Raw genomic sequence first — 20,310 nt, forward strand, 5'->3', positions numbered from 1 at the left:
ACTTAAAACAATACATGGTAATTTGTTTGCAAGCTAAAAAATGAAAAGAATCTCCAAGCAAAATTCCACTTAATTATTTTAAAATATCATTTACAAATGAAGCTCCAATTTTTTTATTCTTAAAATGTAATTCTCACTCCAGATCATTTTCCTAGACATATTATCACTTCCCTTCCCCCTCTCCCCAAGTATTTGTTTTTAAGTTTTCATTTTAGGGAAACATTAAAAGTGGTATTAGTAAAGGGTATCTTCTCTCCTTTTAAAATGAAGGTAATAGGTACATTAGAGACAGAATAGAAAATTAAAAAAAAAATGAATGCCACAAATTAAAATTCTTTAACCAATGAGAATTCTCACAACACTAAAAATTGAGAAAAAGAGGCTTTGTATTAACAGTACAAACTGTTAATAGTTTAACAAAGTAAGAAGAGCAGATTTGCAAAATATACGTGAGTTAGGTACTCACAAATTATTTTTGTTAAAAGTTTCAGAATTTAGGCAGGGAAGGCTTAGATTTCTATTACATTTGGAAATGTAGAAATGTAAGAACCGAGAATTTCCTTAACATGCTTTAGTGATGAAGGGCTTGATCTTGCTCTCACAGAAGTCAATGGCAAAAACCCATCAATGGGACTTAAATGGGAGCAGGATTGGGCACCAACATTTATAAATACATTCGATATAAACAGGATTTCGTTTAATTATTGTTTTTTATACATATAAGTTTTACACAAATATTTAACAGGCTTTTCTTCCTTTCCATACCACAGTGAAGTCACTGGTGCAGTCAGCTGCTAAAACAACAGCTGAAAGGAGAGCTCATTTCACTTTTTCCATTTATAGGAAATAGTGTGTAAGATCTCATCTCACTAAAAAACATAACAGCTGCATCTCTCCTTTAAACAATAAATGACTCAATTCTCCCTGCATGTAACACAACATTTTAAAGGTCTGATGGGTCACAAGCAAAAGATATGTAGTGTGTAATTCTTTCCTGATTATCTCCTTTAAAAAACAAACAAGTCAGTGCTTTCTGGAAAAAAAAAAAGTGTACTGGAGTCTTTGGATGAAAATTAGTACCTGGAATGATGACTGATATACAGTACATGAAGTTCTATATGTAATACGAAAACTAGCAGTTACAGTTGGAATAGTACAGTACTTTGTCAAAATGATATCAATACCACAATAACACAACTATTCTTTCTTTAAAAAAAAGTTTCCCACATTAATATTTTTGTTTATTCCCTTAAATTTAACATTTTAAGACTGTGTCACAAAAGATGCTACAGAAATGTTATTTAGATACAACTATAGATCAGTACATTTTTTATATAAGCAAATAAATAATTTAAAACTTTAGCACAAGAAATATATATAAAAATACACAGAATACAATTGTTACAAATGTACAATTTGTTTAACAAGTTTTTTCACAAAATAAGTTAACTATGCATTGTATGATATTTATATGTTCCTTCTCTTTGGTATAGTAGTTCTGTCTTACTCAAATATTTTCAGTGTTCCTAAAGATCTGGTGGTAACATAATGACTACATGTCTTGCATGGATTGGGAAAATAATGTTAAATCTAAATCAACCCATTACTTCCCAGAGTCCCTGAAGCGTGAATCCATCCTTCAGTTTCTCTATTGCCAGTCCCAGTTCTTCTGAAAATACAGGTTCCCGATCTTGTTGCTTTTTTGGAGGTGAAGGGCATAGGGAGGAAGAACAAATAAAAGCCCAGTTTCATTAGAATCTGTGAACAGTGAATTATTAAATAATATGCATTTTACAATGTTAGTGTTCTTACCTTATTACCATCAGCAAAGTAAGCCTACAAAAAGAAAAAAAGTATCATAAACCCACCTAAATGATTTAAAATTGTTTTCCTATATGCAATTTAAAAAAAATACTTTCCCATTTACCATTAATATTTTTTTATATCTACACAGAGATACTTTAGGCTTCTCAGTTCTATTAACTTTCCATTTTAAAATGAATTTCAGTGTTAAACAAAATCCCTTTTATTTAAAACTGCATTTGGCATGTTTTCTGAGATTTACATGTGTGCTTGGTAGAATCTTTTACTTTCATTTTATAAATAAGACTAAATTCACTCTGGGTTGAAATTTACTATGCAAAACTTCAACCAGAAAGCAATGACTTAATATGAAATAATCAATTTAAATAACTGCTAAAATGTCTGTTATAACAAATGTCTGTTATTCATAATAAAATGGAGGCAGAACTGATGGCATGCTCATAGTTCCTTCTGCACATGCAGCAACATTTACTATTCAATTTCTAAAAATGGGCCCTTCATAATATCTTGGGGCATGTTCACAAAAATTAAAAATAACATTATCAAAACGATTAGTCAACAACACTAATGGGCTAATCTAACACTTAAGCAAAGTCATTCCTGTCTCAAGCAAAGACCTGTAGAAAGAGGTGGGCTTTATACCATCCCCTGAAAAATCAGACTGAGTCTTGGACAAGCAAGGAAAGCAAATTCCAGCATTAAAGGCTCTTCTCTGAGAGGTCCATGCCAGCAGCTCCTAGACCTTTAAATCTAGGGACTTAACAAAAAGTGTCTCAGCTGACCTCAAATGTCTTGATGGGACAAGGCATTTTCCCAAATAGGCCTGAAATCACATGGGACTGTACTGAATACTAACGCCTTCAATTACAATAGAAGACTGTTAAGGAGCCAGCCTGTGGAATTCAGATGAAATATGTTCTCTGTGGCAACTACTGCTAAGTAAGTAGATCACTGGATTCTGTACCAGCTATAGCTTCCAAATATTATCCTAGGATAGTTACACACAGAGCACACTAGATTAATCCAAAGTAGAAGTGACCAAGGCATGGATAACCCAGACAAAATCCAAATATAAGAGAAAAGGATTGTAACTGTGATGACAAGCTCACAGAAATAAAAGTACTCTGGACACTGAAGCCAAAAAACAAAAAACCACAGAAGGAAAGAGAAGAAAAAAGGAAAGGAAATTACAGACTGAAAGAAGAGAAAAAGGAAAGATATAGAGATTAAAAAGTTGAAGATTAGCAGGACAGATGAGAGATAGGAAAGAAGAAAAGTAAGGGCAGACTAGTAGGGTTGGTTTTAGGATTGTTGAGTCTATCAGATTTCAAAGGTGAGCTATGACAATGTGTATTTTAGGTTAGGCTACCATATTAAAATACTTGTGCACTCTTCTGTTTATACTAAAAAATAGTTTCTGGATGTAGGGAAAGGACTACATTTAAAACAATTTCAGAAAAGACTCCACCTCATCAATATATCCTCTTGTGTTTGTATCAATGGAAGTTGTGGATACTCATCACTTCTTCATATTAGGTTTAGGGACAACATTTAATATCACCTTTTCCTAAAATCTTGTGGGGGCAAATACTGAGGCAACCTTCTAGACACAACACTATCATCAATCTGCCCAGAAAGAAAGAAGACTTAATTTTAATATCTGTATGACCTGATTAAACTACAAGCTTTTAGACCCTGCTGGACCTTAAAGCATGCTGCTAGTTGTTTGTGAGTGCTACTTTAAATACCAACTATCTTGACTGTCAATAACCATTTGAAATATCGCTCTTTCTAAAGAGAATGTTGAAAAAAAGTTAAGAGTTTACAGTTGGACTCCACATAGTTTTGGACTTTATGCCCAAAAGACATCTAAATATGTTATTGAACATTAGAAGACCCAACATTGCTTTTAGTAGGAACCCAAGTCTATAAATGATTTATGTTTAAATAATCAAACAATTATTTTTCTGGAGAAGCTTACTACAAAAGCATCTGTCTGTTCATCAGATTCTATTTCCACATCATCCTGAACCTGTTCCACTGTCAGATCTTCAAGAGGTTGAGGCTGTAAATTGAGACAATGAAGTAAACAAATACATTTATCTATAATGTTTTTAATATAATTTTATTTCTTCTGTTAGTGCAATGCTACATGCAGCTTCTGTAATAAAAGGAACAGAATACCTTTTCTTCCATTTCATAATCCACTCCAAATATAGGGCTAGCTGAGTAAACTCTATGCAGTGAATTTATTTCTTTCACTGCCTCCTGTAGTTTCTCCACAGGGTCTATTTTAAAACCAAGTACATATCCTCCACTCTACAAGAAAAGAAAAATATGTACTCAAATGAATTGTTTTTTTACTATATAAAAGATATATACTTATAGAAAAAGTACTTCCTCTTGACAGGCATTTCTTAATACTAACAATGAAGACTTTTATATAAGCATTTTATAAATTTCAAACTGCTGTACAAAGCCCGGGTGAAATTCTGGCCCATGAACTTCCAGTGGGCTAGGATTTCATGCCCTGTGAAGTATAAAAGCTATGCACTACTATTCTGTTTTACAGTTGGGAAACAGAGACGTGGAGAGGTCAAGAGAAAACTGAAAATCATTGGCAAGACTAGGATCTGTATTCAGGAGTTTCGAGCTGCTCAATAAATGCTTAATCCATTAAATCATAAGTGGTATTATGAAGGTACCTTTTCATTTATAATGAATGCATTTGATGTAGGCAAAAATAGTTTTTTCAACTGTAGAAACGTTTTTGATAATGGTCACCAGTAGAAGAAATTACCAATCTTTTACACAGAGTAGCAAAGACGACAATTTTTTTTTAATAGTATTATTTTTAGCTGCACAGTGCTAAAAGTAATCCATTATTACTCTCCCTAAACGAGAGTTCCCGTGTAACAAGGCATTACCTAAATAAATAACAAATTAACTGGCCATGCTGGCCAGTTCGTGTTCCAGTCAGAGACGTCATTAATCAACTGGTGGTTCATTCATCATAATCTTTGTTCAATAAATTCATAGCTCAACAACCATATTTTCACCACAATTTTGGCCTCTTATGTAGCCAAGTTTTGAGTTTAAACTCTAAAGAGCATATAGGAGTTCAGTCTATTCATTGTGTAAAAATAGCACATAATATCAGAATTGCATTGCTATATAGGTAAAAATGAAAATAACTCAAGAATGTTATTAAATCATCTTACCTGCTGAGAACTTTCTATGACAAGTGCCAAGCCAAACTTTGAGTCTCTAATCTTTATTGAACGCTGGTTGTAAAGTAAAAAGAGGTTAAAAAAATGGTGTTCTTTAATTCCTTGATACAAACAATTTGTTAATACTATTAACTGCAATTATCAGTTCTGCATGTGTGGCATCTTCAGCCATTTGGAATTCCAAATCTGAACCACTGACACCCAGTGGACGAGTATTCCATCAGAAATGATGGCAAGGTCTTGGCAGTGTTCCTTTCTGAAACCTTTGGTCAAAAGATGAATTCCAGAGGTCACATACATTGGTGTACACTACTGGCATTGGAGCAACAGCATGGTAAGCACCATGGAAATCAAAAGTGCAGATCAGATCCAAGGATCTGGCTCCTGATCCTGAAAGGCTTGATTTTTTCCCCAAGGAATTTGGACAGAAAAATCTGCTCTACAACAGATAGCAATAGGGCCAAATCTTCCCTCAGATAAGGACATACAATTCCCATTAAGTTCCATGTGAGTTAGGTGTGTGAATCGAAGGTTGGAATTTGACCCATATCATACAATATTAGGTTTTAAAAGGATTGTTGAGGTTAAGATACTTACAATTTGCAGATATGGTATGCTGACATTAAAGCTGTCATTCATATTTGCATGCCAAACTATTCTCACATTAGTAATGAAAAAGGTCCCCAGATTTCCCTGATAAAAAATAGATGTATCAGAATTCTTTTGAAATGTAGGGCCTGTTCTCATTTGTAGACCATACTCATATCCTCCACTGAAATGCTATTATAATGGAACTCTACATTCAGTTAAATTCGGATTTGACACTGCCTAACTGAAGTCAATGGGAGTGTTACCACTGATTTTAATGGGAGCAGAAGATCTTAAAAAAGACTACCACTACTTAAGTGGTGAAAACCTTTGGGGGATTGCTATTACTGTAGCAAACCAGTATCACACTACAGCACAGTGAACCTTAGAGGAGAATGTGAAACTTTCAAGTGTTGTTCACTGTAGAGTTCCAGAACTGGCATACTGTACAAGTACAATGGCATGTGCGTTAAATTTAGGTGACTGTGGACATGTGCGCCACAATCAAAACTGGAGCATAGAGGAAAGAACTCTTATTCATCAAGACTGATGTAATGCCCATTTTGGACTAAAATTACACAGACAAATAATAGCTTCCATTTTTCCATGCCCTAAATAAGTACAAGTAGTGCCCTACAGAATAATACGGACATATTGTACATGTCACTTGCAACTCCTAGTCTCTCCCCATCCCCAATAAATAATCTTCTATTCCAATGTTTTTAGTTGTTAGCAACTAAAAAACAAAGGAAAACATGCAGTCAAAAACTGCAAGTAGATTATACAAATATGCAGCAAAATGTTTTAGAAACAGCAGGGTATACTTTCAGGATGATACACAGAGAATTAGGCTCTCAAATACTTCTTGTTAATAGGAGCTGTATATCTAATTCCTTGTATACAGAGCTGAAAATCTCTCACAAATGTCATGACAGGTTGCTATGAGGAGTACTTTGTTATACTGAATAGCATACACACAGGATAGACTGCTTCTCATGTAACTCACTCATGAACTGAACCAAAAGAGAATTCCTGTGAGGTTATAGAACTATAATAGTACAGTTGCTAGGAAGATGAAAAACAAAGCACAGTTTTAGTAAAATTGCATATACTCTTATTTTAACTATACCTGGTCACTAGATAAATTCCAGACTCCATTTATTTTGTCATATACTTGTTCTTGTGGTAATAATCTCAGTTGCTTGTTTTGAATCAAAGCACTTCTCAGCTTAAGATCACGGTACATTTTAGAAGTTTCATAAGCTCTGCAAATAAAAATACATGCCAAAGCTGAAGATTTCAATGACTTTCATAGTTCATGTTAACACAGGTTTATAAAATATTTCAATCTTCCCCATTTCAATTATCTACATTCTACAAATAAGTTCAGCAATTTTAATAAGCCTTCACTAAGTAGAATAGCTATGTTAATTTTTTTTTTAAAAACTAAACAAAACATTAAAAAAACTACTTTTAGCTTGAAATCAATTTTGGTCTTTTGCAGTGTTCTGATGTATGCTGTCACTTTTCTGCACCTTACAGTTCTGCTCTTTCAGCTGTTAAAATGCAACCAAAGCCTTGCTGTTCACACATTAGATACAGTATGGACATTGGGAAACATTTAATTTTCAACTCCGATCAGGCACAAATATGCTGTATGTATAAGATATACACAAATTGTTATTCCACAATTTTTAATTATGTATATAGTGTAGGTCAGTGTTCATGCCATTAGACTATGTACATGTTCAAATCTATATAATGTATTCTTTAGGGGTGAAATCCTGGCCCCAATGGGCTTTTCAATCAGGTCATGATTCCTCGATTTACACTAAATGATTCACTACTACTATGCAAATATTTCAATTAAAAGCATACTTTACTTATTAATATTAGTTTTTACCTTCAAAGAAGTTGAATATTGAAATTAGCTCTAGTGTTATTTAGAAATCAGAAAGTTTTTTTCTCACTGATATCATACAGGCTACTTTAAACAACAGGAATTGCTTAAAATCATTATTTGTAGAACTTAAGCTTTTGTATTCAAACTAGGGCTGTCAAGCGATTAAAAAATTAATCGTGCAATTAAAAAAAATTAATCACTATTAATTGTGCGATTAATCACACTGTTAAACAATAATAGGATACCATTTATTTAAATATTTTTGGATGTTTTCTACATTTTCAAATATATTACAGTTACAACAGAATACAAAGTGCTCACTTCATATTTATTTTTCATTACAAATATTTATGCTGTAAAAAACAAAATAAATAGTATTTTTCAATTCACCTCATACAAGTCAATCTCTTCATCATGAAAGTTGAACTTACAAATGTAGAATTACATACAAAAAAAATTGCATTAAAAAATATAACAATGTAAAACTTTAGAGCCTACAAGTCCACTCAGTCCTACTTCTTGTTCAGCCAGTCACTGTCTACACTTACCAGCGGATCGACGTGTGGCAATCAATGCATCGGCAGTCAATTTAGGGGGTCTAGTGAAGATCTGCTAAATCAACCGCAGATCGCTCTCCCATCAATTCATTTACTCCATCTGAACGAGAAGCGTAAGGGGAGTCGACGGGAGAGCATCTCCTGTCGACACAGCGTAGTGTGGACCCCACACGTAGCTGAAGTTGCGTAACTTACATCAATCTCTCCCCGTAGTGTAGACAAAGCCTCAGACAAACAAGTTTGTTTACATTTGCAGGAGATAATGCTGTCCACTTCTTGTTTATAATGTCACCCGAAAGTGCGAACAGGCGTTCGCATGGCACTGTTGTAGCTGGAGCCGCAAGATAATTATGTGCCAGATGTGCTAAAGATTCATATGTCCCTTCATCTTCAACCACCATTCCAGAGCACATGCGTCCATGCTGATGATGGGTTCTACTCGATAACGATCCAAAGCAGTGTGGACTGACACATGTTCATTTTCATCATCTGAGTCAGATGCCACCAGCAGAAAGTTGATTTTCTTTTTTGGTGGTTCGGGTTCTATAGTTTCCGTATCAGAGTGTTGCTCTTTTAAGTCATCTGAAAGCATACTCCACACCTCTTCCCTCTCAGATTTTGGAAGGCACTTCAGATTCTTAAACCTTGGGTCGAGTGTTGTAGCTATCTTTAGAAATCTCACATTGCATTTTGTCAAATCTCAGTGAGTGTTCTTAAAACAAAAAGCATTCCTATAATATGAAATATATGGCAGTATTCTCTCCTAAGGAGTTCAGTCAAAATTTAATTAACACATTTTTTTTTAACAAGCATCATCAGCATGGAAGCATGTCCTCTGGAATGGTGGCCGAAGAATGAAGGGACATACAAATGTTTACCATATTTGGCATGTAAATACCTTGCAATGACAGCTACAAAAGTGCCATGCGAATGCCTGTTCTCACTTTCAGGTTACATTGTAAATAAGAAGCCAGCAGCATTATCTCCCTTAAATGTAAATAAACTTGTTTGTCTTAGTGATTGGCTGAATAAGTAGTAGGACTGTGTGGACTTGTAGGCTCTAAATTTTTACATTGTTTTGTTTTGGAGTGCAGTTACGTAACAAAAAAAAATCGACATTAGTAAGTTGCACTTTCACAATAAAGAGATTGCACTACAGTACTTGCACAAGGTGAATTGAAAAATACTATTTGTTATCACTTTTACAGTGAAAAAAATAATATAAAGTGAGCACTGTACACTTTGTATTCTGTGTTGTAATTTAAATCAATATATTTGAAAATGTAGAAAAAGTCCAAAAAATTTAATAAATTTCAACTGGTATTCTATTGTTTAACAGTGCAATTAAAACTGCGATTGTGATTAATTTTTTTGAGTCAATCGCATGAGTTAACTGCGATTAATCGACAGCCCTAATTCAAACAAATTCCAGGTCATTTATGAAGGAAAGATGAACATTTTTTGATGCAAATCAATTGACAAATTTTATTTAAATCAAAACATAGTTAAGACAAAACCACTTAGTGAATCTTTAACAGAATGCAAGGATGACCCAGTAGAAGAATCCAAGAATTTTAGTTTCACCTAATAATTGATAACTGTTCCAATGAAGTTTTTTTCTCAGGTTTGCACTGGAGTTATTGTAACTTGTTCTGTACTAGGGCCAGAGCCTGCAGTCTTCATTCAAGCCACATTCCAATTTGAGTGAAAGTTTTGGCTGAGCTAGAGTGTGGGATATCATCCCTGGTCAATAACATATATGAATTAAATGCGTTTTACGCTATTTATTCATTTAATTGGACTCACAGACTTTCTGCCCCCCCCCCCATCCCTTCACCTCACATTTTAAGATTCTGTGGACTTTATGTATGTGAGAGTATGTGACTGGTCCATCAATGACAGCAATCCCCAATTCTGCATCTATACTTGACTTACTATAATTTTAACATTATTTTAAGTATGGTACCTGTGTACAGCAATAACTGAAGTGAAAAGTCTGGGACTCCCAGGAACCACATTAGTAAATATGAACTCAAACCGTGTATTGTTACATTTAGTTAATATATAAAGAGCTTCTGTCTGGCCTCGTAGTTTCTATAAGAAAAATTGTTAATATTTAACATTTTGACATTACAGCACCTTGATTGTAAACAATACAGAAAATCAACAATCCAAACATACTATTTTTTTGTGTGGTCATATTCTAATTGTAATCACTTAAGGTGAAATTCGGGCCCCAGACCAGTCTATGGAAGTTTTACACTGACTTCCTGGCCCGCTGGTTATTGAAATCCTGGCCCCACCAAAGTCATTATTTCCCCCCAGGATTCTTGTAATAATAAACCCTCTCCTTATGAAATTAAAAGTTTATTTCTAAATATTTAAAATAAACATTTCACTACTATTTTATTTTTATGATTAACTATGAACTTTCAGATTATTTATATAGTGCAATCAGTATTTATGGTACTTTTACACCTTTTTAATTTAAGAAGTATTTTGAAACTTACTGAGTTAGCGGTTCTCGTCGTTATATTTATAATGCAGTTGTAACCAACAGCTAAAAATTGTGAGGGGAAAAAAGCACAGTTTTGATCAGAAGAAAATTCTGTTATATAGAACAATACTATTAGAGCATTGTTTGGGACACTGATTGTGAAAAGCCCACACTATGATAGGCTGGCTGGGCCTTTTACATTATGTCATATCTGTTCCCAGCTAGAATCTCACCCTTCAAAACAAAAATCCCTACCACCATTGTATTAATTTTGTGGTGAGGATTCCAGGAGCTAAGAGTGCAAAAATAATAAAAGCAGTTTGGGTGAGGGAAGGGATAGTGTGTCTGAAAAGAGGAGAATGGGAAGAGAATGAGGGGACAGACGGAAAAAAAAGGTAAAATTTTAAAAATGCTTTATTGCCTTGACCACAATAGTTTGTGTTATTAAAAACTAAGACCCCAGTCCTTCAGTTCTTCATCTGAGCAGACCTACTGACATAGTTAGGGGCCCAATCTGAAGCCAATCAGTGTTTTGTCACTGATTGCAATAGGAGCAGGCCCAAGCCCTTCCTAGAGCATACTGGTCTATCCATCTGTGTAAGGGCAGCAGAACTGGAACCTAAATTGGGACATGCGCAATATTATTCCCAATTTAGGCTCCAGTTCTGCAAATAAATCTGAATAGGATTTTCTTCCTTGCAAGGAACTCTATGCAGGATTGGGACCTTAATTTTTATAATAGAAAATGAGTTGAAAGTAGCTGCTGAATGAACATGGGGACTTCTAGGAAATATGATAAAGGATAAGGGTCCAAATAGTCCAAGAAATCTTAATAAATGGTTATTAAAAGTCAGCATAGTCAAAAGAGTAGGGTCAAGGCATTCACAGCCTTCCCAGTTTTTAATCTTTCCACTAGAAAATATTTATAGACATTTATATAAATATAATTTATATAGAATAAGGTTGCAACAATGAAATCAGTAAAGGACAATTAGGGAGCTAGTTGTGAGGAGATTTTGCAGTCTCGAAAACTAGGGCATGGTGGCAGGCAAAAGGATGAGGATGCTTATATCTTTACACGATGCACAAGGCAGTCTTTCCTGGTATTTTTGCACATATTTATACTACTCTCATGGTCATCACTCAGCACCTACTTTGATGTCCAGTGTGAAATCTAGAATTAGCAAACTCACTCATTAATACTTCCTGTTATTTGTCAATAAATTACCTTACATGTAATAGATAATGTGTTACTTTGACAGATAATCAATTTTTAAAATATCTAAAAAGTTGAAGGATAGAATTGCCTCTGCCTATAGCAGGGGTGAATCTGTCCTTGAGACCATAAGCAAACTTTATATAACTTGGCAAAAAAACATCACCACAAATATGTAATACAATGTAGGGGGGATTGAGTTTGTGAGAATCGGGACTTCTACTTTCTTGGCTACTGGAAATTGAGTATCTGGAGCAAAATGCCTGCTGAACAAATGTACCATGACACACACTACCGTTCTGCAAGCTACTTAAGAACATGCTTAACTTTAAGCACCTGGGCAGTTTCTCGTGTAATTGAAGTTTGACATGTGTTTAAGTAGCCTGCTGAATCAGGGCCCATAAAAGTAAATGATATGTTTCTGAGGAGAGAAAAAAATGAGGATCAAGGCTAAATCAAAATAAAGAAGTGGCAACAGCATATACTTGTCATATGATATGACAAGTGGGCAATTCAAAATACAGTAAAATGAAACAGTTCTTCCTAGGCAAACCTCCACAGACTTTAGGAAAACTATAACACACTCTGTTGTGATCTTCAGAATTCTAGTTTGAGAAATTGTTATTAAACATTGACAGTTTATCTAGGAATTATTATATCAGTTCCTATATTACTGAAAGGAATAATGAATACTGCTGGATTATACCCAGGTTAGGTAGCAATGGGAGACTGAAGACTTTGCAGTAGCACACAATATTAGACTGTAACTTTATTGCTATACTCATTACTGTTGTGATAATTCAGCATACTACCACATAAGAAAACACAAAACTTTATTCATCTTAACTAAAAGGGATACTTACAGAGATTGACTCTAGGTAATGCCAATGAGTGCCAAATAATCCGTAAATTTGTCACTAGAAGTCTACCTGGAAACAAAGAGTGCAACATTTTTCATTAAATTTGACAACTGTCCAGGTTAACCGTGAGATTTCAAAGTTGCTCCACAAAACTTAAAATTTAAATAACAACTGCCTCCTTTCCTCTTCCTGAAAACCCCTACAAACAAAATGTCAACACTGATCTTTCTTTTGTTGTAAAAATCTTTATTTTAGATAGAGTTCATTACCACCATAGAATGACACTGAGTCATGTTCAGCACCTACGTCAAGATTGTATTAGAGGAATGGGTTTCCCCCAGGTGACTGTGCAGCTACCAGTGCAATAGTGGTCATGAACCTTAGATGGGTCTCACACACGAAAAGGGAGCTTCAGGCTAACAACTCTTAGATAGAGTTGTCAGCTAGAGAAAGGACTAAAGGCCTGTTCTAAGAAAGATCTCTCATGGTGGCAATCAGGAAGGAGGGAAACAGTTTCCCATATAGAGCTGAGTGACTTTTTTTGACTAAATAGTTTATTCACTGAAAAAAATGCAGTTTCAGGTTAGTCAAAATTATTTGCGAATGTGTGCTTATTTCAAATAGTTTCAGTCAAACCAACAAGCAGAATAACTTTGGTAATGTTAAAACAAATGATTTTGACATATCTGAGACATTGTGTTTGATTTTTTGGGCTAGATTTACAGGATGGCCAGGGGCGATGGTGGTGACAGTAGCGCAGCTGCCTTCCTTATAACCTTTACTCCAGGCATTAGGCCCCTTACCTGGGATGCAAAAGAAACCCAAATATAGTTTCCCCCCTCTCTATGATGTGGAGAAAAGATCTGAACTTGGATCTCCCATATTGCACAAGACTTCCCCAACCACTCTGTTCGGGGTATTCTGGAGCAGGTCTATCTCAATCTCTCTTTAGAACAGGGACTTGAACTTGGGTCTTTCCCACCTCAGGTAAGCCCTAACCACTAAGCCACACTTATTCTCATTCTCTCTCTAGCCCAGTGACTATTCAAGTATTTTATACAAAGCAGAACAGCTTCAACAGGAATGACTGAGAGACCTGCTTCACAATATCCCACAGCCCAGTGGACAGGGGATTCTCTTGAAATCTGGGAGACCTACGTTCAAATTCCTTTTCCACATCAGGCAGATGGAAGAACTGAATATAGGTCTTCTACATCCAAAGAGAGTGCCCTAAAGGTTATAAGGGGGATACCACCACCACCTTCTCTTCCAGTCATTTTGTGAATCTAGCCCTTCAATTTCCTTTGCTTTTATTTTAAAAAGTTAAAAAGGCCCAGAAATGAAACCGAACATTTCAGATTTTAAGAAATGTTTGCTCCAAATCAAAATTTTTGTGATGTCTTTGATTTCTTGAATTTTTTTTTGTAATCTACAGTTTTAGAGAAAAATCAAAACCTCCCCCCGGAAATGCCAGAGTACCAAGTAGTCAGTTATTTGCCCAGTTCTACTCCCATACACCAGTGATACCCACAAGAGGTAAGCCCTAAAAACAAACAAAAAATGGTTACGGATTTCACTCTCATTGTGGTGGGTGGGAGGATGAGGAGTTCCTTTACATGAGCTACTTTACCAAGTAGCCCTATACCCTTGGACCTTATGCAAATCCCCTCTATTCCTTCTGCTTGCACATCAGCCCAACCATCTTCAGGAGTGGTTGGCTGAGCATGAAGGCAGCTTATGTGGCTGTGAAGGAGCAGAGAGATGGCTGCCAGGCTCAGCAGGGGTTAAAGAAACCTGTGGTTTCAGCTAGCCCCGCCTCATTATACCTGCAGCCAATGCCAGGCCTCGAAGGAGGAGAAAAAAAGGGTGCCTGGTTCAGTCAGGTACTGATTGGTGAAGAGGCAGGAACTCTCTGTGTGTCTGCCTGAAGGCACTGATGCAGCCTGCCGGGCAATGCAGCCACTGGAAGCAAGTAACTCTTCCCCTGCCAAGAGGAATCTAACACCAAGCCCCAACTGGGGAAACTGGGCTAGCAGGACCATGCCCCAAACTAAAGGACATACACAGGGAGCAACTCAGACAACAGGTCCCAAGCACCCTCCTCAGGCTCGGAGCAAGATCCATCTCCCCTATCTAGGGGTGTGATTGGCCCAGGACTCTGAGCCAGGACCTGAGGGAAAGGAGGGCAGGTCCCCCACTCCAGCCCCTAACCAATGATCTAACCGCTAGGCTACCTGGCCACTGAAGACCCTATCACAGTTGTGCATCTCCCTTACTACTGTATAAGAAAGGCCCAACATTTTGTTCTAAGTAGAGACAAAGAAACAAAAGAATCTGTGGGTTCTTCTCTTGAAGGGCTTTTCAATAATGAAAAGATCTTGCATTGTATTTAAGCTCCTTCATCAGGATGGCTAATGAATTAATTTAAACAAATTAAAGAGTTCCAGTTCCTGCAACAACTTGATAAATGAAAGTTTTGTTACCATTTCTAACAGTCCTCTGAGAAATAGTCTATATCATTTTAAAATGTAGTTGCCTGATAATAGCACAATTTTAAAACCTAGTCCGATGACACTCTATGATGAATTTATCGCTTTTTCTGTCCACAGAAGCACCTTAACCTATGATGGGAGAAACCACTGAGATAATTAGAGAGTACAATAAATCTTGAAAAAAGAAACCCTCTTGTGTTATAAATTTAAACAAGTTCCCACTAGAACTAGAAATTATACAGTTGTAATATAGGCCTATACAACCTTCTGCAGGATTATATCTTAAGATCACCAAGTTGTTTTTAGGGAGGAAACTGAACCCAAAAGAATTGCCTCCTAACCACACAATTCCAAACAAATCCACAGGAACAGACTTTCCATCACCTATTTTGCTTTCCATCAAATCCATGCCATTGGCACCTACTGCACTACCTGGTGGATATCCTTGAGAGGCTAGATATATGTTCTTTGTCTGGTAGCACAAGTATGCTAGTATAGTCTGCATTATAGTCTAGATGTTTGTTTTCCTAAGATCTTCTTCAGAGAGAAGACTAATGACCAATATCAGATATACATACAATAGCTCTCTCTTACAAGATTCACAGTCAATTGTAGAACATTACTTGATAGTTCTGCATTTTCCTTTCAGAAATAACATAACTTCAGGTATAATCATTTTCTAATGGCGTAATTGTTTCCGTCTTTCTGACAATTATACATTCAGGATCCACTCCTGTTCCCACTGAAATGAGCAGGGATAAATTGATCTATCAAGGATCAATTTATTGTGTCTAGTGTAGACGCGATAAAATGGATCCCTGATTACTCTGCCGTCAACTCCGGAACTCCACCACAGCAAGACAGGGAAGTGGAGTCAACAGGGGAGCGGCAGCGGTCGACTCACCACCATCCTTACAGCCAGGTAAATTGACCTAAGATAGTGTAACTGAAGTTGGCGTATCTTAGGTCGACACCTCCCTTCCCTCCCCCCTCCAGTACAGACCTAGACTAAGAGTTTTCCCATTAACTTCAATGGCAGCTGCTTTAAACCCTCAATGATTAAATAAATTAGAAGTTAAGAAAATGAGAATTTCATTAGATACACACTTACCTCTGTCTCCATTGTTTCCTTTGGTATCTTCAATAGAATCTAAACAGTCTATAAGAACCTCTCCTGGTCTCATTTTCATTTGTCTAAAACAAGGTAATTTTATTTGTTTTGGATATTATCATTTCATTTATTCATTTCCATTTAAACAGATCACAAAATACTATGGTCTAGACACAACAAAATAAGGTATAATTAAGATATTATTGGGTTTACTCTCTTGGGCCCTGCAAAGTGGTGATCATTTCTACTCCCACATATTCCCTTTCTTAACACCTTCTCCCCAACAAATGCAATAAGAGCTAATGCTGTAAGAGCTATACATGTTTGTCATATCTGAAAGTCAGGTCCTACTAGGTATAATTTCAATGGAGAAGAAATACAATCTCATAAGTCTATGACAGTGATGCCTGTTGGCATACAGTTCAAAGCTCATGTTGCTTTTTAGATACCAAATTAAATTTCAATTCCCTGCCTTATTTGCTGTCTACTCTCACTTATGGATTTTCTTTTGGCATTACTACTTTAAGTATTTTGTCACCTAGATATTTGGTTGGGTGTTGAAATTCATGATGATACACCATCGGGGTGGGTGGAAGGCCAAAACAGAAGGGGGACACCAAATGAACATAACTGCATGGAAACTCAACACATGGAAACAATAAACCAGCACTACTGAGTCAAATATATAGTGCTAATGTGTTTTAATTCAACTGCAGACAACTGAGAAGAGCAAGCAATGAAAATTTTGCCAGGTTTTCTTTTCTTTTTCCTTTGCAATTTACCATGTGTTATTTTTAGTCACTTGTGAATCAAGAGAAAATATTTTAATAATACTTAACACTTATTTATATTTTCAAAGTGCTGTACAAACATTACTTTCACGTTCATTTTTATGTTGTGCAGCTAATTTTATAACTGATTGGGAGGGCCTGGGGCACAAGACACCAATATTTGGAACAAAAGAATGTGAACCAAGGATTTGCTAATATGGTAGAAATATCACAGTTTGTATAAATGTTTGCAATAAGAGTAATGAATTCTAGGACTACCGTGTTTTTAAAAATACGTTAACATTATGCAGCATAGTAGCTGTGTCGGTCCTTGTCTGTCTAGTATTACACAATTGTTTCTGGCATTGAACATAGTGGCAGATGGCAAATTAATAGATGAGTAGGTAAACAGTTCTTCAAACTCACTGTCCAAATGGGTCAATCTTGATCAAGAAAGAGTTTTACTGTTTTTTATAAATATTTCTAGACCACAGATTTTAGATTTTTACTCTAATCTAAAAACCACAATGCATGCAGTTCTAAGTCCAGACAGGATTACTGCAATACACTCTACATAGGATTGTCTAAATGGTAAGTCTGTTGCCATAAGCTGGAGCTATTACAGTGACTTTATTGTTATTCAGGCTGAACTGAAGGGTTTTTTCCTACTTGTTTTAGTGCAGTAGCTCTCAACCAGGGGTAGGCAACCTATGGCACGCGTGCCAATGGCGGCATGCGAGCTGATTTTCAGTGGCACTCACATTGCCCGGGTCCTGGCCACCGGTCCAGGGGGCTCTGCATTTTAATTTAATTTTAAATGAAGCTTCTTAAACATTTTAAAAACCTTATTTACTTTACATACAACAATAGTTTAGTTATATATTATAGACTTAATAGAAAGAGACCTTTTAAAAAACATTAAAATGTATTACTGGCACGCGAAACCTTAAATTAGAGTGAATAAATGAAGACTCAGCACACCACTTCTGAAAGGTTGCCAACCCCTACCAACCTTTCCAGAATATTGTACCCCTTTCAAGAGTCTGATTTGTCCTGTGTACCCTCAAGTTTCACTTCAACTTAAACTTATAAAATCAGACATAAAAAGTGTCACAGCACACTATTGTTGAAAAAAATGCTTACTTTCTCATTTTTACCATATAATTATAAAATCAATTGACATATATTGTACTTGCATTTCAATGTATAGAACAGTATAAACGAACCAGTCTATGAAATTTTAGTTTGTACTGACTTCACTACTGCTTTTTATTGTAGCCTGTTCTAAAACCAGGCAAATATCTAGATGAGTTGGTGTACCCCATGGAACAACTCCAAGTACCTCCAGGGGTACACGTGCCCCTGTTTGAGAACCACTGCTTTAGTGTATTAGCTTAATAAGTACATTTCTTTTGAGTCTACACTCAGGAAAACACGTGCCCTGGGGACCAAATTCTGCTTCAGCGGTAAAGTTCAAATTCCAGAGCAATTTAAATTTTGTTCTCTCACCATGAAGCATCCTTCAATCTTATCCAGCAAACTATGGCTCTTAGTAGAAAATACTTATTGATGTGAACTTTGATTTTCTTTCTCTACCATGATTATTTTAGAGGATGTGCGTTTCATTATGCTCTTTCAAGGACCTGCTCCATTCCCCAGGCTTTGGCTCCTATGATGTCCAGACACACAGTATAAACTTAAGGATTTTTTAAAAAACTAAATAGAAGCCAACTTTCCTATAAAAAAAGAACAAGAGGCACACTAACTAACTATTCAAGAGATAACTGTATGTTTCTGAAATTGCTTCAGACATCTGACCTTGCACACTAGGGTTACCATAAGTCCAGGTTTTCCCAGACATAGCCTCTTTTTTTGAGCCTTCGTTCTCTGTGCAGAGGGATTTTTAAAATAACATGAAATGTCCAGGGGTTTTTCAGAGCAGAGAAGCTGCAGCTCAAAAAGGGTCCCGACTGGCCCCTTCCCGATTAGTCCCTCCCCTACATCTGCGATGGCTGTTGCTGCATCCTGGGCTTGTGCCAGCCACCCTCCCACTGTGATGGGGGGCAACACTGACTCCCACCTCCAGTGAGTAAACCCCCCCACAAGCTCTCCCTCTTTGGCAGCATCCTCTTTTGGGGAACCAGAAATATGGTAACCCTTAGACACAATGAAGGCCAAAGTGTTCTATAAACAGGGGTCAGATTTGTAGGGGAGGAGAAGTACTCTTCCAAGCTTCACCCATCCGAGTTACCAAAATGAGAAGTTAATCACTCTAGATTGTGCAGAAGTTCAAAACACAAAAGTGTGCTCTGTGAGCTTTGGTGTGGCTTCAGTATGCCTGTGGGCTCTGCTAGATTTCTTGGGATCATGAGTGTGTATGTGCGGGGCGGGGGAAGCAGTATCTTCCAAAATGCCACTTACATGTAGCACCAAACTGAGATTCACTCTTTAAATAGTACAGATCTGTGAAGATACTGCTTTCTTGCATGAGGAATTAAACAGATAGCAATGCTGACACTTACAATCATTGTCAGTAGGCATCTAAGCAAACACCTTGATTAAGTGAACGTGGCACACATCTTTGTATGCGGACATCTTTGCATTGGTTACACTTAGTTCACGTTTTTGAGATTCTTTGCTTACTTTTTATTTTAAATGAAAGTGGAGATTCTGGAAAGTGGATCAGTAGTTTCCCAGAGGATTTGGTACACGGAATGAGCAACCTACTGCTTGTTTCTGAGCCCTGACTACACTCCAGTCCCTAAACGTAAATGGCAGGATTGGGATCTGCGCTAGAACTCCCGCGAGCCTTCAGGCTTTCACAGGGTGTCCCTGCATCCCCCTGCACTGCTCCCTTGTAAAAACGGATGCCAGACGAGCCGGGGGGGGCCCGGCCGCTCCCCGCAGGCACTACCCCGTCGTGACGTGACCAGTCACCAGCGCGGCCCCTCTCTGGGTCTCTCACCCCCTGCTCCAGGCTGTGCCGGGAATTGCCTCGGGCCCTAGCGGGCTGGCAGGGCCGGCCCAGGCTCCCCAAAGCGGCCCCGCCACCCTCAGAACCAGGCCCCGCAACGGGGCTGAGGGAGGCTTCGCAGAGGGGAGGCCCAGCGGCGCCACTCACTGCGGGGAGATGTCGAAGCGAACATCCCTGTCCTCCCACAGCGCGTCCAGCACAGACGTCATCACCCGCCCGCGGTCCTCGCCAGGGCCCGCCAAAGGCTCCACGGAGTTCTCTCCCGCCTCCGGCACCGGTCTTGGCAAC

At 37.2% G+C, this 20,310-nt stretch overlaps 1 protein-coding gene across 2 annotated transcripts; it reads right to left on the reverse strand.

Annotated features, from left to right (window-relative positions):
- Positions 1-368: 368 nt before the first annotated feature.
- Positions 369-20,301, reverse strand: BBS5 (Bardet-Biedl syndrome 5). Of its 2 annotated transcripts, XM_039495915.1 has the most exons (13): positions 20,170-20,292; positions 19,692-19,809; positions 16,279-16,361; positions 12,679-12,744; positions 10,613-10,662; positions 10,069-10,196; positions 6,772-6,907; positions 5,652-5,747; positions 5,046-5,108; positions 4,009-4,143; positions 3,806-3,889; positions 1,813-1,836; positions 369-1,697 (listed from the first exon to the last, which is right to left on the reverse strand). In XM_039495915.1, the coding sequence occupies exons 3-13, from the start codon at positions 16,355-16,357 to the stop codon at positions 1,596-1,598; spliced, it is 963 nt and encodes a 320-aa protein (XP_039351849.1). In that variant the 5' UTR covers positions 16,358-16,361; positions 19,692-19,809; positions 20,170-20,292; the 3' UTR covers positions 369-1,595. The 2 variants fall into 2 exon arrangements, with proteins under 2 accessions (XP_039351849.1, XP_039351848.1); XM_039495914.1 differs by lacking the exon at positions 19,692-19,809 and having other exon boundaries at positions 20,170-20,301.
- Between the last annotated feature and the right edge of the window lie 9 nt (positions 20,302-20,310).

This window comes from Mauremys reevesii, linkage group 11 (genome assembly GCF_016161935.1).
Source record: "Mauremys reevesii isolate NIE-2019 linkage group 11, ASM1616193v1, whole genome shotgun sequence".
NCBI classification, from domain to species: Eukaryota; Metazoa; Chordata; order Testudines; family Geoemydidae; genus Mauremys; species Mauremys reevesii.